This window comes from Prionailurus bengalensis, unplaced genomic scaffold, assembly GCF_016509475.1.
Source record: "Prionailurus bengalensis isolate Pbe53 unplaced genomic scaffold, Fcat_Pben_1.1_paternal_pri Un_scaffold_72, whole genome shotgun sequence".
Classification (NCBI taxonomy): domain Eukaryota; kingdom Metazoa; phylum Chordata; class Mammalia; order Carnivora; family Felidae; genus Prionailurus; species Prionailurus bengalensis.
In genome coordinates this window covers 69,811-96,709 of record NW_025091172.1, presented here as the reverse complement: position 1 = coordinate 96,709, position 26,899 = coordinate 69,811, and the positions used below count along the sequence as shown (strand labels likewise).

Here is a 26,899-nt window from a genome sequence, read left to right as displayed (position 1 = left end):
CCTGGCGAGGGCTGTCTTCCTGCCTTGTAGATGACCTTTTCCCTGTGCTCTTCTCCTCTTCCTCTTTTTTTAAGGACCCCAATCCCATCCTGAGGGCCTCACCTTCATGAGCTCATCCAACCCTAATTTCCCCCCCAAAGGTCCCACCTGCAAATACCATCACACGGGGGCTGGGGTAGGGCTTCAGCATGTGAATCTTTGGGGACACAAGCATCCAGTCCATGACGCCATGTATGCTTGGCCCAGTGCTGTGCATTTAGGAAGTTGGAGCATTATTATTATTTTCAAAGACAAGCCATTGGCTGAAGCTTCTAGAATAGCATCAAGAGCCTGGGTTGACACTCTGCTTCGGCCTCCTGTTCACTGTGTGACCTCGGGTTTGTTGCTTAATCTCTCTGATCTTAATTCTCATGGTGTGAGAAATCAGTATAAAAGTAGAACCATGGGGTGCCTGGGTGGCTCATTGGGTTAAGCGTCCAAGCTCGGTTCAGGTCGTGATCTCATGGTTCGTGGGTTCAAGCCCTGCGTCGGGCTCTCCACTCCTCTCAGCATGGAGCCCGTTTCAGATCCTCTGTCCCCCTCTGTCTCTGCCCCTCCCCTGCTTGTGTTTTCTCTCTGTATCTCTCTCAAAAATAAACAAACTTAAAATTTTTTTTTTAAATAAAAATAGAACCAAGCCTCACAGAGCTGTGGAGAGTGTATAGTGAGTTAATAACATAGGTAACCTTAGAACTAATTCATCATTCATTCATTCATTCATTCGCTGGCACAGAAGAGCTCATTCAGAGGGATAAGGATGCTGAGGATAAAGATGGTGGGAGTATCAGTCTGCCCTGGCCGCCATAACAAGGTACCACACACTGAGTGACTTAAACAACAGAAATGTATTTTGTCACAGTGCTGGAGGCTGGAGGTCCAAGGTCATGATGTCAGCAGGGTTGGCTTCTGCGGGCCACGAGGGAAGGCTCTGTTCCCGGCGTTCCTCGTGGATGGCCCTCTTCTCCCCGTGTCTTCATGTGGCCTTCCCTCTGTGGTGGTCTGTGTCCCAATTTCCTCTTATAAGGATACCAGTCACACCAGATGAGGCCCCACCTCATGACCTCATTGTAACATAATTACCTCTGTAAAGATCTTGGCTCCAAATAGATCACATCCTGAGGTCCTAGGGGTTAAGGTTTCAGCATGTGATTGGAGGGCAGGGACACAGTTGAGCCCATCACAGTTGGGGAGGTGAAGGCATCCTGGAAAGTGGGAGTTGGGTAGGTCTTTGAGGCCAGAGGGGTAAACTGAGGCCCCTCGGGGCAGTGCTTGAGCCACAGCCAGGACTTAGAGCTTAGGGATTTTCCATCCCGGCACCCTTTTGTGGATGGAGCACGTGGGTCCTGACGGTCACTGCACTAGCCATGGGGGAGGACGCGGGCAGACGGCAGGGCCCCTGCGTCACAGTCACTCTGGCAGGCGACGGGCAGATGGCCACCTCCGAGGGGCAGGCGGACATTGGCAGGAGGGCTACGAGCTGCCTGAGAGAGGGCTGGCCACTGGGAAGAGCTGGGGCTGGCCCTGTGTGTGGGGTGGTCAGCTGCGTTAGCCCTCCCCCCCATGCTGTCCCCTTCTGTGACACCGGGGAAGGCAGCCTGGGCCAGCCCAGTGGTGCCAGACATTCTCACGCAGGATCAGTGAGCTGGAGAAACACACTCCTGTGTGTTTCCCCTTGATCCCACCCTCTTCCTGGACGATACCACAGACACCAGAGGTGTGTGGGTTTGCTACACCTCAGGCAGTTCTCCGACGCCAGCCGGGTGGCCGCCCCTTAACCGAGTCTGACGCTAGCTGCCTAGAGTCAGTGTCAGGTCCCACAGGTGAGGGGCCCCCGTCCTGCAAGACTGTCCCCCACTTCAGGTGCAAGTCTCGGATTGTCACCTGTACTTCTTTGTTGGTTTCGTTTATTTATTTATTTTTGAGAGAGACAGAGAGAGAGCACGTGCGCACAAATATGGGGAGGGGCAGAGAGAGAGAGGGAGACACAGAATCCAGGGCAGGCTCCAGGCTCTGAGCTGTCAGCACAGAACCCAGTGTGGCTCACGAACTGCAAGATCATGACCTGAGCTAAAGTCGGACGCTTAACTGACTGTGCCACCCAGGTGCCCCATCCCCGTACCTCTTGATGGCCACATACTGGGGTTCCCCTAGCCCCCTCCTTCGGTTTGATCATTTGCTCATGGGAGTCAGGGAAACACTTAGGTTCACCAGTTTGTGACAAAAAGGTACGATACAGGATGCAGATGAACATCCAGATGGAAGAGGTGTGTAGGGCAAGGTCTGGGGGAAGGACACAGAGCCTCCGTGTCATCTTGTGACACCCTTCCATCACCTCCATGTTCGGCAGCCTGCTGTCCAAGCCTCATACTTGGGGATTTTTATGGAGGCTTCATTAACACAGACATGATGGAGAGTGAACTCAGTCGGCCTCCCTGTCCCCTTCCGGGAGAATGAGGGATGGGGCTGAAAGTTCCAAGCTTCTCATCATAGCTTGGTCTTTCTGGTGACCAGTCCCCATCCCGAAGCGATCCAGGAGCCCGCCAGGCATCACCTCATTAGAACAAAGGACATTCCTCTCACCCAGGAGAGTCCAAGGGATTTAGAAATTCTGTGTCAGGAACTGAGGTCAAAGATCAAATGGTAGAATAGAAGATGCCCCTAGTGCTGTGCTCACTTAGGAAATTACCAGGGTTTTAGGAGCTCTGTGCGGGGAACTGGGGGCCAAGACCAACAGGTATATGTTTTTTTATTTCACGGTCAGCAAACTGTTGCCCAAAGGACAAACCCGGCTCTCCACTTGGTTTTGTAAATAAAGTTTTATTGGAACACAGCCACGCTCATTCATTGGCATATGGCTGCTCTCCGGATCCGAGGGTGAAGTTAAATACTTGAGACAGAGACCAGATGGCCAGCAAAGCCAAGAACGCTTACTCCGTAGATCTCTACAGAAACGGTTTGCAGACCCTTGTTTTTGTGCTTCTCTGTCTATAGTTCTAGGTACCAGGTTCACCCCTGGAACTTCCTTGTTGTGCTGAGAACAGCAGTGTCTGCTGAGAACCCGCTTCCTGGTTCACAGACAGCTGTCTTCTCTCTATGTCCTCACATGACAGAAGAGGGAAGGGAGCTCTCCAGGGTCTCTTTCCTGAGGTCACCAATCCTACCCATGACCTCATCACCTCCCACAGGCCCCGCCTCGTAATGCCCCCATCACACTGGGGATTCGAATCTCAACATAGGAATTTGGGGGGAACTGAAACATTCAGTGCATTGCAAGGAGTTTCCTCCTCCCCAGAGCCTCAGTTTTCCTCCTCTGTACATGGGGAGAGTATTACCCTGAACTGTTGGGATGATCCCATGAGGCAAGGCAGGCAGGAGAGAACTTCACAAAGTGCCACACTCTCGGGACTTATTCTCTCCATTCTACCTGCTGATAGCCTCCACCTTGCTGTGCTGGCAGCATGGAGCCTGGAGCCTGCTTCCCTCTCTGACCCTTTCTCTCTCTCTCTCTCTCTCTCTCTCTCTCTCTCTCTCTCTCTCTCTCAGAAATAAACATCAAAAATTTTTTTTTAAAAATCAACTGCAAAATATTTATTTACACTATATTAACACATAGTATCCACACTTGTAAAAGTTGTGGTAAAATACACAACATAAAATTTTGCCTTCATGATTTTTAAGTTCGGTAGTGCTGAGTAATTCACATTGTTGTGTGGTCAGTGTCTTTTCGTCTCACAAAACTACAACTCTGTACCCATTAAGTAATAATTTCCCTTTCTCTCCTCCCCCCAGCCCCTGGCAACCACCATTCTGTTTTCTGTCTCTATGAACTTGCCTCCTCTAGGCACCACTTATAAGTATTTTGTGTCTTTGTGACTGGCTTATTTCACTTAGCGTGACATGTTCAAGGTTCACGCATGTAGTGGCAGGTGTCAGAATTCCCTTCCTTTTTTTTTTTTTTAACTTTACGTGTATATTTTGAGAGAGAGAGAGGGTGGGACAGGCAGAGAGGGAGGGAGGGAGGGAGGGAGGGAGGGAGGGAGAGAGAGAGAGAGAGAGAGAGAGAGAGAGAGAGAGAGAATCCTAAGCAGGCTCCACACCATCAGTGCAGAGCCCAATACAGGGTCTGCCCTTGGCTGTTGTGGATAGTGCTGCCGTGAACATGGGTGTGCAAATCTCTCTTCAACACTCTGCTTTCAGTCCTTTGGGGTATATACCCAGAAGAGAACTGCTGGATCAGATGGTAATTTTCTGTTTAATTTTTTGAGGACCTGCCATCTTATTTTCCTTAGGAACCGCACGATTCTACGTGCCCGTCAGCAATGCACGAGAGTTCACCGATTTCTCCATGTGTGCACCCACACTTGTTATTTTCCATTTTTCGATAGGAGCCATCCTAATAGGTGTGAGGCGGTCAGTATCTCATCACGGTTTTGATTTTGCACTTCCCTGATGATGAATGATGTTGAGCATCGTCACATGTGCTTGTTGGCCATCTGTTTATCTTCTCTGGAGACGTGTCTGTCCAGGTCCTTTGCCCATTTGGGAATCAGGTTGTTTTTTGTTGTTGAGTTGTAGGAACGCAGCATACAGTCTAGACATTAGGTCCTTATCAGACACACGATTTGCAGGTATTTTCACCCATTCCATGGGTGTTGCCTTTTCACTCTGTTTATTGTGTCCTTTGATGTACGGAAGTTTGTTTACTTTGACTGGTCCAGTTTATTTCATGTTACTTTTGCCTTCTCTCCTTTTGGTGTCACAGCCAAGAAATTGTTGCCAAATCTGGCACTTCTCTGCTATGTTTTCTTTGAGGAATTCTGTAGTGTTCGCTCTGGTATTTAGGCCTTTGATCCATTTCGAGTTGATTTTTGTGCGTGGTACAGGTGAGGGTCTCACTTCATTCTTTTCCATGTGGACATCCAGTTTTCTCAAGAGCATTTGTAGGACACTGCCACCCCCCCCCCCAAAGAATGGTCTTGGCATCTTTGTCAAAATCGTTTCATATGTACTGATAGACGTGAAGGTTTATTTCTGGGCTCTCTGTTCTTCACCACTTGTGTTTATGCTGGTACCTCAAAATGTGCTAGTATTTTTATTACCATAGTTTTATAATGAGGTTTGAAGTCAGGAAATACCAAACTTCTAGCTTTGTTCTTCCTTTTCAAGATTGCTTTGCCTATTCATGGGAGTCCTTATGACTTTTAGGATAGATTTTCCTTTTTCTGCAAAAAAAACCAAAACCAATAACAAAAAACAAAAACACCACACCAAAACAACATCAACAAAATGCCATTGGGATTTTGATGGCGATTACACATAGATTGCTTTGGGTTTTATTGACAACAATATTAAGTCTTTCAATCTCTGAACACATGGAAAACCTTTCCATTTATTTGCATCTTTAAAAAGTTCTGTCGGGGTGCCTGGGTGGCTCAGTCGGTTGTGCATCCAACTTCGGCTCAGGTCGTGATCACAGCTTGTGGGTTCGAGCCCTGCATCGGCCTCTGTGCTGACAGTCCAGATCCTGGAGCCTGCCTCTCTCTCTGTGCCCCTCCCCTGCTCATGCTTTGTCTTTCTCTCCTTCAAAAATGAATAAACATTAAAAACAACAACAATAATAATAATAATAATAATAATAAAGGTCTCAGCAGGTTTACTGTAGCTTTCAATATACAGGTCTTTCACCTCCTTGGTTAAGTTTATCCCTAAGTATTTTATTCTTTTTGATGCTACTTTTTTTTTAGTGTTTCTTTATTTTTGAGAGAGAGAGAGAGAGAGAGAGAGAGAGAGAGAGAGAGAGAGAGAGCATGAGCAGGGGAGGGGCAGAGAGAGAGGAAGAGAGAGAGAATCCGAAGCAGGCTCCGTACTATCAGCACAGAGCCCGACACAGGGCTCAAACTCAGAAACCGCGAGCTCACGACCTCTGCTGAAGTTGGACGCTTAACTGACTGAGCCACGCAGGCACCCCTGTTTCTGATGCTATTGTAAACAGAATATTTAACATTTTGTTTTGGGATTGTTTATCGGTAGCATTTAGAAATACAGCTAATTTTCACGTATGGATTTTGTATCCTGCAACATTGCTGAATTTATTTATGACTGCTAACAGTTTTCTTGTGGCGTTTCTAGGGTTTTCCGGACATAAGATCAACCGAGATCATTTCACTTCTTTCTTTCCGATTTGCATTCCTTTGGTTTCTTTTCCTTGTCCTAATTCATCTGGCTAGAGCTTCCAATGCTACGTGAAGTAAAAGAGGCGAGCAGAGGTGTCTTTGTCTTGCTCTTGACTTTGAAGGAAAAACTTTCTGTCTTCCACCATCACATGGGATGGTAACTCTGGGTTTTTCCTACATGACTTTCATACGTGACCGGTAGTTTCTTCCTGTTCTTAGTTTGGTGAGAGTTTTTATGGTGAACGGGTGTTGAATTTTGCCACATTCTTTTTCTGTATCAGCCGCGATGCCCATGTGGTACTTTTCTCTTCGTTATGTTAATGCTGGTGTCTTGCGTTGGTCGGTTTTTGTGCCTTGAACCCTCGCTGCATCTTAGCAGAAAGTCCTACTTGGTCATGGCGCATGTGGAGCTCTCCGGATCCTGCCGAGTTCTGTTTGCCAGTGTTTTGTTGAGCCTTCTGATGGAGTCACTCATTGGAGACATTGGTCTCCAGTGTTTGTGTCATGACTTGCTTGGCTTTGCTTTCCAAGGTAAGTCGGCCTCATGCAACGCAAGTATTCCCTTCTCTTCCATTATTATTATTATTTTAGAAGAATTTGAGGAGGATTGGTGTTAATTCTGATTTTTGTCGAGTCTCTCTCTCTCTCTCTCTCTCTCTCTCTCTCTCATTTTTTGCTCTTAGTCAGTCTGGCTTAAAGGTTTGTCAATTCTGCTGATCTTTTGGAAGACTCAACTCTTGGTTTTGTTAAAACCTACCCTTGTATTTCTTTTCTTTCTTTTGTTTATCTCTGCTGTGACATTGTGATGACCTTCCTTCTGCTAGCTTTGGGTTTTGTTTGTTCTTCTGTAGTTCCTCGAGGTGTCAAGTTAGACTGTTGATTGGAGACCTTCCTTGTTGTTTGAACATAAGCACTTCCAGGTGTAGATGCCCCTTGTACCCTGCTTTCTTTACATCCCCTGGATTTTGATACGTTGCCTTTTCCTTTCCATTTGTCTCAAGATACTTGCTGATTTCTGTTGTGATTTCTTCTTTGACCCGTTGGTTGTTGGAGACTGTGTATGGTTTGGGGCACCTGGGTGGCTCAGTCAGTTGAGTGTCTCTCTCTGTTTTTTTTTGAATATAATTTATTGCCAAAGTGGCTTCCATACAACACACAGTGCTCATCCCAACAAGCGCCCTCCTTAATGCCCATCACCCATTTAGCCCATACCCCCACCCACTTCCCCTCCAGCAACCTTCAGTTTGTTCTCTGAATTTAAGAGTCTCTTATGGGGGCACCTGGGTGGCTCAGTCAGTCGAGGGACCAACTTTGGCTCACGTCATGATCTCATGGTTCATGAGTTCGAGCCCCATGTTGGGCTTTGTGCTGACAGCTTAGAGCCTGGAACCTGCTTCGGATTCTGTGCCTCCCTCTCCCTGTCCCTCCCCCACTTGTGCTCTGTCTCTCCAAAACTATATAAGCGTTTTTTAAAAAAAAGAGTGTCTTAAGGCTCAGGTCGTGATCTCACAGTCATGGGTTCAAGCCCCGCGTCGGGCTCTGTGCTTATCAGTCTGATGGGTGTTCGAGAGCAGCCACTGTGGGGACCCTTGAAGCAGGGGGATTTTATTCTTCTGAACAGGTTACTGTTTCAGCCAGAATAGAGAGACCAGGTGAGGTTTTAGGCAAGTAACACTGCAGGCACCCTGTGCGCCAGGCTCTGTGCTCAGCACATGGTGTGCGTTACCTTGTTCAGTCTTCCCGTAGCCCCATGAGGCAGGTGCTGTTCCTGTACGCCCTGTACCCAGCGAGAAAACTAAGGTTCAGAGAGGTGATGTGATTTGACTGTGGAAACACAATCAGTAGCCACAGTGGCCAGGATATGATAGCTGGAGCTGAGATGGGGGAAAAAAAAGTCCTAAGCCAAAAGTCCAGCCATGGCTTCCTAGCTTTGTGGCCTTCAGTAGGCCAGTTTGCCTCCCGACCCTCAAGTTTCCACACCTGTAAACAGGGCCGGTTCCAGGGCTTTGGCTAGATAGTTTTCAGACTTGGAAATGCCGCTGGCGAAGCCCAGCTTAGAGCTCGCTGAGCTCAGAGGTCAGCGCTGTCCATGGGGCGAGTGCTGACTCGGTTGTGTGGGGCAGACACTGCAGGGCATGGCCAGGGATGCTCTGTTTTCCCCTCCAGGAGGCACCTGCAAGGAAGGGGAGAGGGGCATGGGAGAGCCTGCGATCGCTCTCCAGTGGGTGCACTGCTGAGCTGGCCTGGCTGAGGCCGAGTAGGTCACGGGGCAGCCAGGAAGGGAGCGGCTGCTCATGGATGGGTTGGATTCAGAACTGCTCCTGTTACCCCATGTCGCAGCCTTGGCGATGTAGAGCTGGGACCGGCCTTTGAGGTCATCTCTCTTGGTCTCCTCAACCTCGAGGTGGGGTGACTGGGGGCTGGGCAGACTGGGGGCTGGGCAGACCGGGGGCCAGAATCCAGCAAAGCAGAAGGGTGTTCAGGCCACTGGAGAGTCATCTCTGTGAGCAGAGGCACGGCTGCCCTTTCAGCACTGTGTCCCTCACTCCTGGTGCATCAGGGGCACTCAAAAAAGATTTGTTGAGCGTGTGAGGATAGTAGGAAAACACACCCCCAGGGAGTCAGACAGCCTGGAATTCGGTGTCTGCTCTGGGCCAGCTTTACTTCTCTGGGCAAGTTTGCTTCACTTTGCTGAGCCTTGGTTTCCCAAATTGAGGTCACAGACCCAACTGGGAGGTGCCTGAGCAGGGATTGGAACCCAGAGCTGCTAGATTCCAGGCCTGATTTATCACTATACCTTCCTGATTCTTTTATATACTTGTTTCCCCTTCCTTCCTTCCTTCCTTCCTTCCTTCCTTCCTTCCTTCCTTCATTCTCTCTCTTTTCTTTTCTTTTCTTTTCTTTTCTTTTCTTTTCTTTTCTTTCTTCTCTCTCTTTTCTTTCTTTCTTTCTTCCTTCCTTCCTTCCTTCCTTCCTTCCTTCCTTCCTTCTCTCTCTTTTCTTTCTTTCTTTCTTTCTTTCTTTCTTTCTTTCTTTCTTTCTTTGCTTCCAAAAATATTTATTGAGCACCTGCTATGTGCCAGGCACTGTTTTGGTCTCCATGGATACAGAAGTGAACAAGATAGGTGAGGCCCTGGCCTCAGGGAATTTATATCTTAGAAGAAGGTAATAGTAAGCAAGTAAACAGGACAGGAATAGCATATGTACCCAGAAGGGACTGTAATGAGGTGTGAGTGGTGTCAGGGGAGGGCTGTGTCAGATAAGGGGCTCAAGGAAGATGACATTTCGTGTGACACCTGAGAAGAACCAGCCACGCAGAGAGCCTGAAGAAATAATTCAGTAAAACATGATGTTCTCACAGGCCCCAGGCCTCAGACTTACAGAAGGCACCATGAGGAGGGCATGGAAGGAGAGAAGTTATCAAAGAACCCCAGATGGCCTCAGAGGGCCAGGAAGGGCGACACAGCCCTTGGGGATGACCGCACCCTGGGTCGCGTTTGGGTCTCCCCGTCCAACTGCCCCTGCCCTTCTAGGTGAAGCAGATCATGGAGGAGGCAGCCACACGGAAGTTCGTCCATGAGGACGGCAGCCACATCATCTCCTTCTGTGGTGAGTCCGTGGACCCTGACCTGGAAAGGGACTTCTTTCTCTGTGGGCTGCCTTGGGGGAGTGGCGTCTTTGTGCCAGGATTCTCACACTGTGTTTTGACTTTGTGACTCTGAAGTTATTTTTGGATTCCCGGGGGGCTCTGTGAGGGAATTTGGAACCACGGAGAAGCCGAGAGAAGAAAGGAAGAATGGCCTGTGTACCCAGCAAGAGCTAGTCACTGCTGACGCTGGAGGGACTGTCTTCCCCTCCTGTGGGCTCAGTTCACAGCTACCCATCCCCCTAGTGACGTTGGTCTCGCATCTGATGACAGACTCTGCACCCTTTCCTCACCCTGCCTGCGGCTGTTGCCAAATGAAGGGGGAGGATGGATGGGCTTTAAAGACATAGGGAATCGGGAGCCATTGATCCATGCTAAATCATCATGTCCAGCTGGCTCAGCAGAGGAGGCAGGCCCAGGGCTCGGAGCTTGACTTGTATCCTTGAACCAGCTGTGCTCACAAGATTCCAGAAATAAATAACCGTGCTGCCAGGTTCTTACTGTCCTTCCACAATGGCTACAGACACATGTTTCACGTGTCCCCACAGTCAGGGTTCAGCTTCTAATCCATGTGTATGTATAAGCAGGGATGTTTCTTTCTGCCTGAAAACCTTTTCATTCCATGACTGGAGTGTCTGGCAATGGAGGACGTGCTGTATCTCCCTTCTCGCGCTCTTGGCCCCGAGGAGAGGCCAGAGCGAGGAGCCCTGGTCAGCCCTCAGCTTCATCCAGATGGCTGGAGGCACTACCCATGGGAGCACATGCCGTGACCTGGGAGCCCACTGCTGTCAGGTTAGCCCCTTTGCAGCCAGGCAGACCTGGGTTTGAATCCCTCCTCTGCCGTTTGTTTGGAGTTTATTTGGAGAGAGAGTGTGTGGGCAGAGGGAGGGCAGAGAGAGAGAGGAAGAGAGACACAGAGAGAGAATCTCAAGCAGGCTCTACGCTGTCAGCGCAGAGCCTGATGCGGGCCCCGAACCCATGAACCAGGAGATCGTGACCTGAGCCGAAGTCGGACGTTTAACCGACTGAGCCACCCAGGCGCCCCCAAATTTCTTTTTAAAGTGAGATGTGTTTATTTAAATTACATATATATGTGTGTGTGTGTGTGTTTATATACTTGTATGTGTATATATAGGTGTATATATATATGTGTATGTATTTATATATATATATATATATATATATATATATACATATATATACGTCTGCATACGTACATGTGTATATACGCATAAATGTTAATGTGAGAATGTATATATGCCTAATTTTTTTTTATCCTGGACATCTCTATTTGCAAAGAAAATAATAGGCATACTTCAGAGTGTGCGACCATGCTCACCCGTTGAAGATTTAGAGGAACAGAACGGGATAAAAATCATGATTCTCTACCTCCAACCCCAGTGTTTGGATGAGGGAGGAAGGGTGATGTCACTGCAGGGTGAGGCCTGCAGGGGCTCCCTGTGGTGTCTCTGCTCCATTGCGCCTCATGAGCCATTGTCAGAAAGACGCGAGGCATGTCTCCAGTGCTTGAACAGTTAATTAACTTATTGCAGTCTAAACCAAAGTGTAGTGTGTGCAAGCAAAAATGAAGATATTTCCGAGATGCTCACCCAGAATATATTAAACCCATGGGCAGATTAGGCAGTAGGGTAGGCATCCGTTCAAAGCCACGTAATCGCTGGGGCACCTGGCTGGCTCATTCAGTAGAGCACGTGACTCTGGAGCTCAACGTTGTGAGTTCCAGCCCCACGTTGGGCGTGGAGCCTCCTTAAAAGAAAAAGTATAAGGTTTTGAAAAAAGTCAAATAATTGCCAACAAAAACAAACCAAGACAAGCAATTGCACCAAACCTCTCGGTATTTCTCCTTGTGTGCAACATAACCTGGGCCAGGCTCTTAACCCTCAGGCTGCTGGAGTATTCCTTCTGTGGAGTCACAGTAACTAGAACGCTCACTTCTTGGGTTTTTTCCACAAGGATTAGGTAAGGTAAACCTTAACACGGGTCTCGACCCAGCAGATACCCAATAAGGAGTAGCTCTTATAATATGCTCAGTTTTTCCATCAACATCGATTATGCTCCTATGATATACCAGAGTGAGCTCCCTCCCAGTCTGCTGCGTAAGACAGAAGATAAGAAAATACTCAGTAAAGCGCTGCTGAAAGTACCCGAAATAAGACTGGGGCCATCAGAATGGCCTGCACAGGGGCTGTTTCCCGGGGGGAGGGGTTGGGGACACTAAGGCCCAGAGAGGGAAAGCGATACTGGATACTACCCAAGAGAATACAAAACATGAATTCCATGGGACACACGCACCCCTGTGTTTATTGCAGCATTATTTCCAGTAGCCATCTCAAGCGTCCTTTGACAAATGAGTGAACGAGGAAGAAGTCTTATATGTATGTGTGTGTGGAATATGTATATCCATACACACACACACACACACACACACACACTGGAATATTACTCAACCATAAAACAATGAACTCTTGCCATTTGCAATCACCTGGATGGAGCCTGAGAGTAGTATGTTAAGCAAAGTCAGGGAAAGACAAACACCATATGATTTTACTCGTGTAGCACTTAAGAAACAACGGATGAGCAAAGGGAGAGAAAAAAGGGGGGACAAAGCAAGAAACAGGCTCTTAACTGCCGAGAACAGATGATTCCCAGAGAGGAGGTGTGTGGTGGGCGGCGTGAAGAAGGTGATGGGGATGATGGAGTGAGTGCCCTTGTCATGATGAGCACGGGGTGAGTATGGAGTTGATGAATCACTGTATTGTACAACTTAAACTAATATAACACTGGATTTAAAAAAAATTTTTTTTCAACGTTTTTTATTTATTTTTGGGACAGAGAGAGACAGAGCATGAACGGGGGAGGGCAGAGAGAGAGGGAGACACAGAATCGGAAACAGTCTCCAGGCTCCGAGCCATCAGCCCAGAGCCTGATGCGGGGCTAGAACTCACGGACCGCGAGATCGTGACCTGGCTGAAGTCGGACGCTTAACCGACTGCGCCACCCAGGCGCCCGTACTGGATGTTAATATTACTGGAATTAAAATAAAACTTAGTGGAAAAAACAGAGGCCAACTTTTAATTATAATAAGAAACTTCGTTGAATAAACAGATAGCTGACCTTTCACTTAATTTTTGAAATTTTGTTTTTTTGTTTTTAAAAAAGTGAACATGTTTTTGTTGTATATTTTTGCTCTAAAGGCTTTCTGACAAACCTGGTCCTGGAGATTCATGGCCTACATCAGCTAGCCAAGACGTAGATTTCGGTACCAAGGTAAAGTACCCTCCTGTGAAACTCACTTTCCTGCTCTGAATTTAGTTTTCCCTCTTATTTACTCTGAAAATTTAAGAGTAGCCTGTGCATCATCATTTTATGTGTGTAATGGAAATTTAGCAAGTACAAACCCCTTGACAGATACATGACACGTTGAATTTTTTGTTTTGTTTTGTTTTGTTTTACTTTGGTAAATCCTAGGGGTGGGGGCTGAGAAAAGAATGGGCTGGAAAATATATAATGACCGTTGAATTATATTGGGAAAAGCTTTCCCATAATGGAGGAAATATGACATTTGGTTAAGGATAAGGATGCTTACTGTGATACTAACATGACTGATAATACTGAAGCCTAATGAAATCTTATTGGATCCAATTATCTATTGTATGTTGCCCCCGCCCCAGGCAATTTTTTATTTTGAGAGCGAGATACAGGATTTTCCTTGTCTCTATCCTTTGTTCTATATTTAGACTAAAATAATATAGAAAATGTAGAAACTTAGATGTTTACATTATTTCTCAACATTTACCTTACAAAGGTGTTTCCCTGTATTTTTGAAATAACTCCATGAAGAGTAAGTTAAAATTGTGCATCTCCCTGAAGAATACGTATTTTGCTGAGAAGAGTAGTCCTATGAGCAGAGGCTCTTCTTAGCCAAGTTGTCAAGTTTCTAATTTCAGAAATCTTTCATATTCTAGCTTTTAAAAATATCTCCTCCTAGTCCTTGTGTCTGATTCTAAAATTTAAAGTTTCAGACATCTGATAGTTATTTAAATATTCCTTTCAAAGCCCCTAAATCATTATAAGCTACTGGAGGTTAGGAAACATACTTGTTTGACTCCTGGAGCTCCTAGAATGAAGTCTTGCTTGGAAGAAGCAATGTCATAGGTTTTGAATGTGAAAAAATGAGTAGGGAAATGGAATTCCGTAGAATGGAATTTGAAAAGTAATGAAATACGCATGATGTATCACAATTAGATATGTGAATTTAAAAAGTCAGGCTTCAGTTTATATTCCGTTTAGTGTTTAATACGTATAAACGCAAAGGAATTCTATTGAGAAAATCAGGAGTTACATACGAAAGAAGGTTACCATATATTTTTAGTCTCCTCCCATTGTGAGCTTAGAATTGCAGAGAAAAAGTCCTCAGCCTTTGTTTTTTCAACCCCATCTGTGTCCCGTCACATACATCCTTTGAAGGTTCACATTTCTTTCTAGAATTCTCATTCCCAGTTCTTTCTCCATAGTGAAAGTTGATGTGTTAGAAACCTTTCTTTTTCTGTTTTTTCGTTGGTCCAGTAAGAATTTATAGCTTTTAGGAAGCGATAGATGCCAGTAATCGAACAATTTATTTTATAGTGAAAAAACTTAAATATTACAGTATTTATAACCAGATAACTGTAGAGTGCTAAAAGTCAGTATTATTAGGGATACACTGTGAATCAAAGCCTCTGTTTTACGTATACATTATATATATGTATACTATATATGCATACACTATATATTTATATACTATATATGTACTATATATATGTAGTATATATATATACTATATATATATACACTATATACATATAGTGTATATATATATGCCATATATATACACTATATATATACTATATATATATACACTATATATATACACTATATATATTCACTATATATACACTATATATGTATACTATATCTATATATACTATATAGATATATATAACATATATATATATATACACTACTGTTCATAGTATATTCCCAATCCTACTTATGTACCTGTTGAAAAATATATGTTGTTTCCACTTACCTTATTTTGCTCACATTTCTCCTTTTCTTCCTTGTCTTAAGCTCATGCTTGATTGATTGGTCGTGTCTTATATTGTTTCCTTTTTTCCTCTTCTCCCCCCATAGTTTTTAATGTAATTTTTATGTTTTAAAAGTTTATTTATATTGGAGAGAGAGAGACAGACAGACAGAGTGCAAGCGGGGTAGGGGTAGAGGCAGAGGGAGACACAGAATCCAAAGCAGGCTCCAGGCTCCGAGCTGTCAACACAGAGCTCAATGAAGGTCTCAAACCCACAAACCGGGAGATCATGACTCATGAGCTGAAATTGGAGGCTGAACTGACTGAGCCACCGACGTGTCCCACCCCCCCCCACCATGCTCTTTTTTAATGATTTACCCCTACCCTAATTTGTCTTTGCAGAAAACATTTCTTTAGTGTCTGTTCTTTTAGTACATCACTTTCTGTCAACTCCATTGTCAACATATTGGTTATGGAATTCTACTGTCTGTGTGTGGTTTCCATCCAGGACTCATTGCCCCACAAGGTTTATTATTCTTTTCTTCTCTTTCTTGGAAGGAGGTGAGCTAAATGTTTTTGTAATGTTTGTATTCCTCTTGGAAAGGGAGGGAGAGAGAGAAAGAATGACCAAGTGCTTGTTGTTGTGATCTGAAAATATGCAAGGTATGATCTCAGTCGTTTTATATTTGTGGAGGGCTGTTTTGTGACCCAGGATGTCATTTATATTGGAGAATGTTCAATGTGGACTTAAGAAGAATGTGCGTTCTACTGCTGTTGGACGAAGAGATCTCAATATATCGGTGTTGATATCCATGTATGTAAATGTATATATCAAGGCCAATATATATGTATGTATATCTGAATACATCTGGTCCAATGACACATAGGATCTGTGTTTTCTTACTGATTTTCTGCCTTGACGATCCGCCTATTGCCCCGAGTGGAGTCTTAAAGTCGTCTACAATCATGGTATTTGTATGTATACATTTATTCATGTTTGTGATTCATCGATGCATACATGTGGGCCTTTCACTTTGGGGACATAAACATTTATAATTGTTAGCTCCTCTTGATGGATAGACCCCTTAATTACGATATAATGTCCTTCTGAATCTGTTACTACAGTGTTTGGTTTAAAATCTAGTCTTTCTGGTGGAAGTGTGGTGACTCCAGCTTTCTTTTGACTTCTAGTAGCATGATAGGTGGTTCCCCATAGCTCCACTTTGACTCTGGAGGTGTCCTGGGGGCTAAAATCAGTGTGTTGTTGACAGCATATAGATGGATCTTGTTCTTTGGTTTTGTTTTGTGTTTTATCCATTCGGATTCCCTGTGTCTTTTGATTGGGGCATTGAGTCTATTCACACTCAGAGTGATTAGTTAAAGATATGGATTTAGTGTCATTGTGTTATCTGAAGGTTTCATGCTTTTGGTGAGGCCTCTGGTCCTTTGTAGTCTCTGCTGCTTTCCACTCACAGAGTCGCCCCTTAGGGTCTCCTGCAGGGCTGATTTAGTGTTCATGAACTCCATTAGGTTGTGTTTGTCTTGGAAAGCCTTTCTGTCATTTTCTATTCTAAATGACAGCCTTGCTGGGGAAAGGATTCTTTGCTGCATATGTTCCCATTTATCACATTGACTGTTTCCTACCCCTCCCTTCTGCCCTGCCAAGTTTCATTGGACAGGTCTCCTGCTACCCTTATGTGTCTTCCCTTGCAGATTAAGCCCCGTTTGTCCCTAGCTGCTTTCAGAATTCTCTCTTGATCTTTGTATATTTCCGGTTTCGCTTTGAACATGTTGTGGTGTTGACCTGGTTTTGTTGATTTGGAAGGGAATTCTTTGTGCTGCCAGGACTTGGATGCCTGTTTCCTCCCCCAGATGAGGGAAGCTCTCAGCTATAAGTTGTTCAAATAAACCTTCTGCCCCTTTCTCTCACTCTTCTTCTGGGACTCCTATGATGTGGCTATTATTTCGTCTTACTGAATCAATTAGATCTCTGGTACCTGCCTCGTGGTCTAGTCATTTCGTTTCTTTCCTTTCTCTGCTTCATCTTTGTCCATATCTTCTGTTTCACCGATTCTGTCTGCTTCTTTACCCATCCTTGCTGTCACTGCATCTAGTTTATGTTGTATCTCCTTTACAACATTTCGTTTTCAGCATTCAACGTGACGATTCCAAAAACTTGATCAGATATATTGTTTCTGTCTCTTTTGAGCACTTGTCTGGCTGTCCTTTCGTCCTGGAATTGTTTTTGAGGAGAATTCTTCCGTTTTGTCGTTTTGGCTAGTTTCCTGTCCTTTATGTGTTGTAATAGCTTGTTCTGTGTCCCACACCTGTGAGTACTACTGTATTAAAAAGGGGTCACGCACTGTCCAGAGCCTGGCAGTCGAACGAGTGTTTTTGGGGTGTGTTGTGTGCACTCTTTTGGTGCATCTTTGCTTGCTTCTCACACTACTTGGAGTGGTAGTTTGGGCCTTCCACCCGGTGTGCTTTGATTTGTTTGTTGATGTAATCTTGGGAAAAAGGAGAAGAGGGTGGTGAAGAATCCTTAGCCCAAACAAAGAGAGAAGTGACAGGAGTGGAAAAAAAGACCAGGCAGTGACTCAAAGGAGCTCTAGGGCTTAATGTAGAAAGAGAGGGAGGAAAATGAAGGAGATCTGGAAAAGTATAGAGAAAATGCCCGATCAAACAAACAAGGAACCAGAACAGAAGAACAAAGAATCTCTCTCTCTCACACACACACACACACACACACACACACAAATATACATGTATATATGTGTATATATGTATATATATATATATGTTTATTTACATATGTAAATATATATATATACACTTCCTCTTCTCCCTGATTCCAGAGGGAGAAGAGGAAAGAGGAGGGTAGAACCAGAAAAAAGGGAAAAGACAAGAAAGGGAAAGAAAAGATGGGCGCCTGAGTGGCTCAGTTGGTGAAGCGTCTGACTCTTGAATTTGGGTCAGGTCATGTTCTCGCTGTTGGTGGGTTCAATACCCCCACCAGGCTCTGCAGTGAGAGCATGGATCCTCCTCGGATTCTCTCTCTCTCTCCCTCTCTCTGTACCTCTCCTGCTTGATCACTCACTCTCTCTCAAAATACAGAAATAAACATTAAAAAAGAAAAGGAAAGATAAAAAGAACTATAATTCAAATGAAAACAAACAAAAAAACTAAGAAAACCAGAGGAGAGTTGTCTGTTGGTGCCTGGGACTGGTGGCTGTGCTGGTCTAGGGGAGGGGCTGTCTGGTCCCATCAGTGTCAGTCTCACTCCCATAGAGAAGCAGTTACCAGGCACAGAGAGGCAGGGTTTGGTGTAATAGGCTGCCTCCACGGAGGCTCACTGTCCGTTTCCTGAAGCCCCACGATGTAGGTCATGGGGAGAGAAATGGCGACCTCCCAATCTCTCCTGCCCACACGAGGTGTCTCAAAACTCACTGTTTAGGCCATCCTCACAGAATAGCCTGGGGGGCCGGCTTGCCCTGCTGCACAGTCTCCTGTGCTCCCTGAGCACTGAGCTGGGATTCAAAACCTTGTAGGATCCCGCTTTGCTCGGACCTGGTAGTGGAGTTGCACCACTGTGCGCAGTGGACAGAGGGCCTCTGGCTCGTGCCTGGCTCGTCTTTTTCCCTTGGGCAGGGCAATACCTCCTCTTTCCACCATACTCAAGGTGTTCTCTCCCAGTGTAGCCCTGAGATTGCTACCAAGCCTAAGGGCGGCTCCCTCCCCACCAGGCATGGGAGGTGGCAGCTCTGGTCTAGAGAAAGTCTGGAAACCTTGAACATTCTGTTTTTTGGCTTCTAAGGCTGTTTTGCAAAGTAGAAACTGGCTCTCTGGACCTCTCCTTGGTCGGTGGTCCGGACAGGTTTTCTCTTATCCAAATACACTTCCCACAGCCTCTCTCTCTTCCTTTCATTTCTCCACCAAAGGGCTTCCCCCACTCTATGCCTGTGCTGCCCATTTTATTTCTTCCAATTCACATACACACACTTCTGTCCCGCCAAGCTGTCTGTTTGCACATGTGGAGATTTTTCTGTCCTTCTGCAGCCTGTGTTTCTGGCATTCCAAGTGTTGTGACCTCAATACTGCTGTGTTTGAGGGACAAGGGAAATTCTGATCCCCCTCCTCTGCCATCTGAACTCCTCCCGCCTCCCTTTACTTTCCTTTTCACAACTTCAGAGTTCTGTGTAGGTTTGCATTATTATATCAGTTCAATATGTTTTATAGATATTTATGATGGGCTTTTTTCTTACTTGAACTGTATTGATCTGAATTTTCTGTCTTTTTGTTTTTTTTAAGTTTATTCATTTATTAATTGGAGAGAGAGACAGAGAGAACACAAGTGGGGAGGGGCAGAGAGACAGAGGGAGAGAGAGAAGATCCCAAGCAGACTCTGCACTGTCAGCGCAGAACCAGATGGGGGGCTTGAACCCATGAACTGTGAGATCATGCCCGGAGCCAAAATCAAGAGTCAGGTGCTAACTGACTGAGGCATCCAGGCGGCCCTAACATTTTCTTCCTACGTCCACGGGGTACTTTAAATTTAATATGCCCTAGTTTAAAGACATTGTTTCTGACGCTTTCCCTTTCCTCTTTCCCGACTCTTTGTAATCTGCTCTGTCATTTGTGTTCCCTAGTCTAATAAATAGCATTCCCGAAACAGGAAAAGTCCTGGACTCCGAACTTCCCTGAAATGACCGCATGCTGTCACTCACCACATTCGATAGTTTGTACCTGCTTCCCATTTTTCATATGTTATTCCTGTAATTCACTCTCTCACCTATAATTTTGCAGTACTCTTCTGGTTTTGCTGTCTTTACGTTCATCCTACATTGCCTACATTGTCCTACATCCTACATTGCCAGAGTGACCTTTCTAAAATATACTTGTGACGAGGTCACTCCTCTGCTTATTCAATGGATCCCCATTACCTGAAGGAGAAAATTCTTGTTCTAGCATAACACTGCTCTTTTTTTTTTTTTTTTTTTTTGGTTTCATCCTGATGTTCCGGTAATATGTCTCTGTCTATCCCATTCCCAATAACTCTGTTCCAGGTTTGCCATATTGCATAGGTGTTGTCACTTACTATGTTATTTCATACTTGATCCTTTTGCTCATTCTAGAATGCCCTTCACACCCTCCCCGTGCACTTTGTCTTTTAAGATACAGCCCTATCTTCCCAGCGTTTGCTGAGCTTCCCAAATGTAAGTGTTTCCTCCTTTGTGCGTTCACTGTATGTTATTCACTTCCCTTGTAGAACTAGAGGATGGTATTTTTCTGTCCTTACCTGTTTTCATGCATCTCTACCGCTACTAGCATATAGAACAGGTCTGTCTTTTATTTCTCTTTCCAGCTCCTCCCCGGATCGTGGCTGTGACTTGACAGATACAGTATGTGCTTGTCTTTCCGAGTGGGTGAGTGCATGACCAAATGAATTAATGTGATGTTTTTCTGAAGTTGGGTTTTTGTTTTGTGCTGTTTTTCTAGGAAGGAGCAGCAAAGTCAGCAATGGAAGCAAAGGAAGATGGTGTTGGTATTATTGAAAATGTGCCACCAGAGCAAACAGTTAATGACAGTGTGACTTCTGCTGGTGGAGTGCATAAAAATTGCAGAAGTGGTAAGCTAGTGAATCTCTGTGAGTTGTTTTCCTATGATTCAATACTAGTATGAGAAAAATCTAAAAGTATGTAGATCCAAATATATTATCCTTTTTTCGTGAAGATATTTTTCTGTTGCTATCTTTCTTTCTGAGTATCCCAAGTATGACCCCCTTTTACTTCCGGAAAATCTTGAACCCCCTGAACATCTTTTCTGCTATTGCTTTTATTTTATTGAAATATTCATGAATGGAGATAGACTTGTGTATGTGTTTAAAGTTCATAGTAACACATGTTTTCATTAATTTATCTGTGGCCGTATTCTCTAGATATGATGTCAGCATTAGAATTAGGAGAAGAGGAAGATGTAGAATCACCTTCTCTTCCTGAGGTACTGTCTTCTTCTTATTTTTAAGTATAAGCATGGAGTGATGTTAAAACGTCCAAGAGATGCTTTGACTTCACTCTCTCATCTCTGCATTTGCCCACAGAAACAACTTCTTCTATGTTTTCCTATATGTGATAAAATAATTATGTGTTAATTATGAGCACACAGCATAGTAGAGTTCTGCTAATTTGCAGACATAATGAAAGTTGTGTAGTATTAGTGCAGAAAACGAAGGCTTGGAGGGAATGAGTTTGGGTTTTGAAGTTAAGGTATCTGAAACACTAAAGAATTACTCTAGGTCAACGTATGGCCAAGTGTATGATCCTGTGGTGTATACGGGATCATGTGTCAGACTCCTCCTGACATCCAGAAAGAGTTTGGATTATGGTGTTTACAACTTGAACCTTCCAAAGATATGGCCTGGGACTTGATAATAATATGTTTGGATTGTCAAGTAGATCTACAAGGAGCATTGGGATTATGATGAGCACAGTTTGGTTTAGTGGTGCTTCAATAAGTAAAACCCATTTTGGATAATTAAAATAACTTCGCAGTCCTACTTGTGGTAATGTAAGTAAAGTAATGATGACCTATTCTAAGGTGACAACTAGGGAAGGAGGTGAAAAGGTCCTGATCTCTTAGGCTCAGGCAGCTGCTGCATAATGCTACAAGCACTGTACTTGAAATCAAAAGACATGCTAGCATCTTGGTTCCGTCACTTCCTAGCTGTGGCATCTTGGAAAAACTTGCTTGAATGTCAATGACCTCGTTCCTAAAAATGGCACTAATACCCACCTCTTGGTTATGTGGAATGAACAAATGTGGCAACGTTTTGTAAACTGTAAAGCGTGCTATAGAAATAGAAGACAAAATGATCGCAGTGGCTTTTAGTGACTTACTATATATTGAGGATACTTTGTTTGGTGAATGTTTGTTTATTGTTGAGAGCGGGGTGGGGGGACAGAAGATCCGAAGCAGGCTCTGCACTGAGAGCAAGGAGCCCAATGCGGGACTCGAACTCATGAAATTGAGAACATGACCTGAGCCAAAGTTGGGCGCCTAGTCGACTAAGTCACCCAGGCCCCCCAAGAAAATACTTGTTTGAAATGTGAAGATGTCTGAAGGCCAATAAAATGGCCATAGTGTCCAGAAAAGAATAGGAAAGTAGGAACGGGGTTTTGATTTTCTAATTTGGCTCTATGTTAAGTTCCAGTAATCTCTTGGTGGAGACATCATACAGGTATGCAGTTGACCCTTGAACCAGGTGGGTTTGTACCGTGGGAGTCCACTTACACACAGATATTTTTCAATAAATAGAGTACTCTCCTGTAAACGTATTTTCTGTTCCTTATGATTTTATTTTTCTTCTTTTTTTTTAATTATTTATTTTGAGAGAGAGAGTGGACAGAGCATGTTAGTAGGGGAAGCGGGGGCAGAGAGAGAATCTTCATCAGGCTCCACACTGCCAGTGCTGAACCTATCATGGGGCTTGAACGCAAGAAGTATAGATCATGATCTGAGCCAAAGTCAAGAGCCTGACCTTTAACCGACAGTGCCACCCAGCACCCCTTCCTTCCGATTTTCTTAGTAACCTTTTCTTTAGTTTATAGTGTAAGAAGACAGTATGTTAGATATATATCATATATGTGTATATATATATTTTATACATATACACGTATATATGTGTATATATATATATACATATATATAACAGAGGAAACATGCATTAATCGATTGTTTATATTGTTGGTAAGGTCAGCATTCCATTATCCTAACCCTGAACTTCCATGCTCAGTTTATAGAGTTAATGGCCAAATGAGGCCGAAAAGGTAGTTTAGATCCAGAGAGCACGTACAAGGGCTTCTGCTTTAATGTTCTGGTTTTTAACATATATATATATATATATATATATATATATATATATATATATATATACACTTTTTGATTTTTATGTGTAATTGCTTTTAAAGTAGGAAATTTAGTAGGAGTTTTTTTTTTTTTTGGATTTTGTTTTTAGGATTCAAAAGATACTTGTGGATTTTCAAGTGCATGGCCATCAGAGCCCGTAACCCTTGCTCAAGCAGCCTAACATAAACAGTATGGACATGAAATGACTGAGGAACTTTATTTTATCAAGACTCTATTATTTCCATGTCAGTGGCTTTCCCTTGCCTCCGATGGTCATGTAAAGGATCTACTACTGAATCAAGGAGGGGCTATTTCTACTGTAGTCTGTGAACATTGTCCACTGAGTGGTATAGAGTGGAAGTCAGTTAAAAGGATTATAAGTGGAAAAAAGTACTGTTGGTTAGTGGCATTGGCAAAGTTGTTTGAAGTACTGAGGAGAGATTCTGGGCCTCAAACTCCCCATTTGCTGCCACTTGTGGTAGAATAAAGAATAACTTCAGTATAATTTGTATGGGGACCACTTGTATTGGCATGCCACCTGCCTGAAGTATCACATTGTATTGGAACGCAAAATATAGCAACACTAATCAATGCAGACATTTAGAGCTGACTATGTGCCACGTACCCTTCTAAGTTGTTCATGTGTTTTTTCCTATTGTAATCTTCCCAACATCGCAGTGAAGTAGATACTATTAGTATTTATTTTGAGATCACTTTTTTAAGGTTATTTGTTTTCAGAGATACAGAGAGAGAGAGAGAGAAAGAGGTTGTGGGGAAGGGCAAGTAGGGAGAGAGAGAAAGACGGGGGTGGGGGAGAGAGAGAGAGAGAGAGAGAGAGAGAGAGAGAATGAATCCCAAACAGGCTCCTCGCTGTCCACACAGAGCTCATTGTGGGGCTCAATCACATGACCCTGAAATCATGTCCTGAGCCGAAATCAAGAGCCGGACACTGAAGCGACTGAGCCACCCAGGTACCCCAGTAAGTGATGTTATTACCTTCATTTTACAGATGCAGAGACTGACACACGGAAGTTTTCGGTAGTGTACTCAAGGTTGTACAGCTCATAACCAGCAGAATTGGGAATTCAGACCCAGGCATTCTGGCTCCTACTAGGATACTGCTTCTCAGTCTGTTCCATGAAATATCTTGTTGTCACTGAAAACAGCATGTTCAGTTTTATCATCACGAGAATAACAATGTCATTCACCTATGTGAAAATTTAAAATCATAGTTGATGCGGTGCTTGTAATGTGAAAACCGAAATGTTTACCATAAGGCAATTTCCTAGATTTCCTCCATTTGACCAGTAGATACATTTGTACGGTTATCTGATCATATATAATTTAAAATCATTAAAAACGTTATGTTTTTGTAGTACAGTAAGGTTGGTAAACTATTCTGTAAGAGTATTGAAACATTTCATCTTTGTTGGCCATAGCCTCTGTTGTAGCATCTCAACTCTGCTGTTATGACCTCAAAGTAGCCATCATCAGCATGTAGGGGAGAGTGTGACTGGGTCCAATAAGATTTTAGTTACAGGGGCACTTGGGCGGCTTAGTTGGTTGAGCGTCCTGTCTCTTAATTTCCACTCAGGTCATGATCCCAAACCCCACATCATGAGACCGGTCATGAGACCGAGCCCCACATCAGGCTTCACCCTGAGCTTGGAGCCTGCTTACGATTTTCTCTGTCTCTCCCTCTGCCTCTCTTCCCCATTTGTGCATGTTCTCTCTCTCTCTCTCTCTCTCTCTCTCTCTCTCTCACTCTCTCAAGTCAAAAAAGAAAATAATTTAGTTACAGAAATAGGTGATGGTGTTCTATTAGATTGTCAGTAGTTAAAATTATTTTTTTCTTTATTTTAGTTGCAAGAAGCACAGGATCGACATGCAGAGGCCATAAGACATGCTGAGGAGATGAAAGATCATATGCAAAAGTAGAATTCTACCCTCAGAGAAAATAGTGTGAGTATTTATAGAGCAGATAAGCAGTGTAGTATGAGAAATGTATTAGTTATGCCAGTATATCATTGTTAAGTGGATACAAATTCCAGCTTTGAGCTAGTTTGAAATGCAGAATCGTGGCATCTTATCTCTCAATTTTGTACCTTATCCACAAAACACAAAGAGGAAAATGGCACAATTGCCAAATCTTCCTCTTGATAAAATTTTAAGAATTTATGTAATAATACCCTCATTTGTTCAGAAATTATATGGTATTTTTTTAAATTTATGTGTGAGAATAATTATCTTAAGATCTGCATTTTAGGCTAAAAGTTCAACATGCCAGATGGGAAGAAACCATTAAACAGCAAGTGGCCCAAATTCAAGATCTTCAGAGCAACTTGTTAAGGATAAGTTTGGTAAGTGGGTCTCTTAATGTCTGTCCTACTGAAAAGGAATACTTATTTCACTAGTAGTAGTACATGAGAATGTTTTGGCTCATATGGAAAATCTCACTGATCTAAAGGTTAGGTTGAGGGGCGCCTGGGTGGCACAGTCGGTTAAGCGTCCGACTTCAGCCAAGTCACGATCTCGCGGTCCGTGAGTTCGAGCCCCGCGTCAGGCTCTGGGCTGATGGCTCACAGCCTGGAGCCTGTTTCTGATTCTGTGTCTCCCTCTCTCTGCCCCTCCCCCGTTCATGCTCTGTCTCTCTCTGTCCCAAAAATAAATAAACGTTGAAAAAAAAATTAAAAAAAATAAAAATAAAAATGAAGGTTAGGTTGATATTGTTCCTACTTGCTACTAGTGATGTAATTCTTCTATAGAGATGACGCTGGGACGCCTGGGTGGCGCAGTCGGTTAAGCGTCCGACTTCAGCCAGGTCACGATCTCGCGGTCTGGGAATTCGAGCCCCACGTCAGGCTCTGGGCTGATGGCTCAGAGCCTGGAGCCTGTTTCCGATTCTGTGTCTCCCTCTCTCTCTGCCCCTCCCCCGTTCATGCTCTGTCTCTCTCTGTCCCAAAAATAAATAAACGTTGAGAAAAAAATTAAAGAAAAAAAAAGAGATGAAGTTGATTGAATTCATAAAGGAATGATGTTTGTAGTGAGATTTTCATAAAACCATTGTGAGAGTCTAAGTAAAGCAACATTTTATATATACCACAGTGAGCGTTTGGTTTAGTCCACCTTTTGGCTATTGTTAATAATGCTGCTGTGAACATTGGCATACAGATGTGTGAGTCCCTGCTAATATTTTTCAGGGTGTTTCAAACTTGTGCAAACTTTGAGTGATCATTTGATCTTGAATTCTGACTTTCTTTTGTAATCTCATCCCTTTAGTGACAGTTTCGAACGGGTTATTTTAATGATGATTTGTTGTAGTTTGTAATTAGAAGTTTGCAATTTATTGTCTTTATCAAGAATGACTAGGGGCGCCTGGGTGGCGCAGTCGGTTAAGCGTCCGACTTCAGCCAGGTCACGATCTCGCAGTCCGTGAGTTCGAGCCCCGCGTCGGGCTCTGGGCTGATGGCTCAGAGCCTGGAGCCTGTTTCCGATTCTGTGTCTCCCTCTCTCTCTGCCCCTCCCCCGTTCATGCTCTGTCTCTCTCTGTCCCAAAAATAAATAAACGTTGAAAAAAAAAATTAAAAAAAAAAAGAATGACTAGCAGGTCGTTATGCAAACGTCCTTCAAAGGAATGGAGTTTTCTCTTTGTTGGGTTTGTAAAGGAAAAGAAATGCCAGTAAAATAGTAGAAATGTCTGCTCTGTCAGGGCCTTATCTAGTAACATAGTGCTCCTACCTTTGCAAGTTCAGGAACTCATTTTCTTTTTCCACTCACTTGAGTTAATCAGCCTTCCAGAGGTTTCACAATTCAATCTCAGAAAAGACTAATGTGCCGTTCAAGATTGTAATTTATTGATATGTAGTGAAACCCCAACTGTTTTCCAAGCAGAACGGTTAATGTCATCGCACTCTCAGCCTCCTTTGTAGGATTTACATTGTAAATCCTAAGTGGGTGCAATGAGGTAGATACACTGACCAACTCGTTTCTGTCCGTCACACAAGCTATATAATAATACACATGCAAGTTTCATTAGACAGCTATACCCGTCAG

The 26,899-nt window shown here is 43.9% G+C and overlaps 1 protein-coding gene across 5 annotated transcripts in view; it reads left to right on the top strand.

The window, feature by feature from the left end:
• Window positions 1-26,899, top strand: part of LOC122478525 — a 126,191-nt gene that overhangs the window by 30,547 nt on the left and 68,745 nt on the right. Inside the window, exons 4-8 of one of the 5 annotated variants that reach the window (XR_006296062.1) lie at window positions 13,074-13,146; window positions 20,441-20,570; window positions 20,880-20,941; window positions 24,710-24,808; window positions 25,113-25,206. Coding sequence is in view for 1 of the 5 variants with exons in the window: in XM_043572079.1 (XP_043428014.1) it covers window positions 9,746-9,821 (76 nt within the window). In the remaining 4 variants the exon portion in view is untranslated. Of the gene's footprint in view, window positions 1-9,745; window positions 9,822-13,073; window positions 13,147-20,440; window positions 21,816-24,709; window positions 24,809-25,112; window positions 25,207-26,899 lie in introns of those variants that run through there. The other 4 variants (XR_006296061.1, XR_006296065.1, XR_006296063.1 and 1 more) reach the window with 4 other exon arrangements.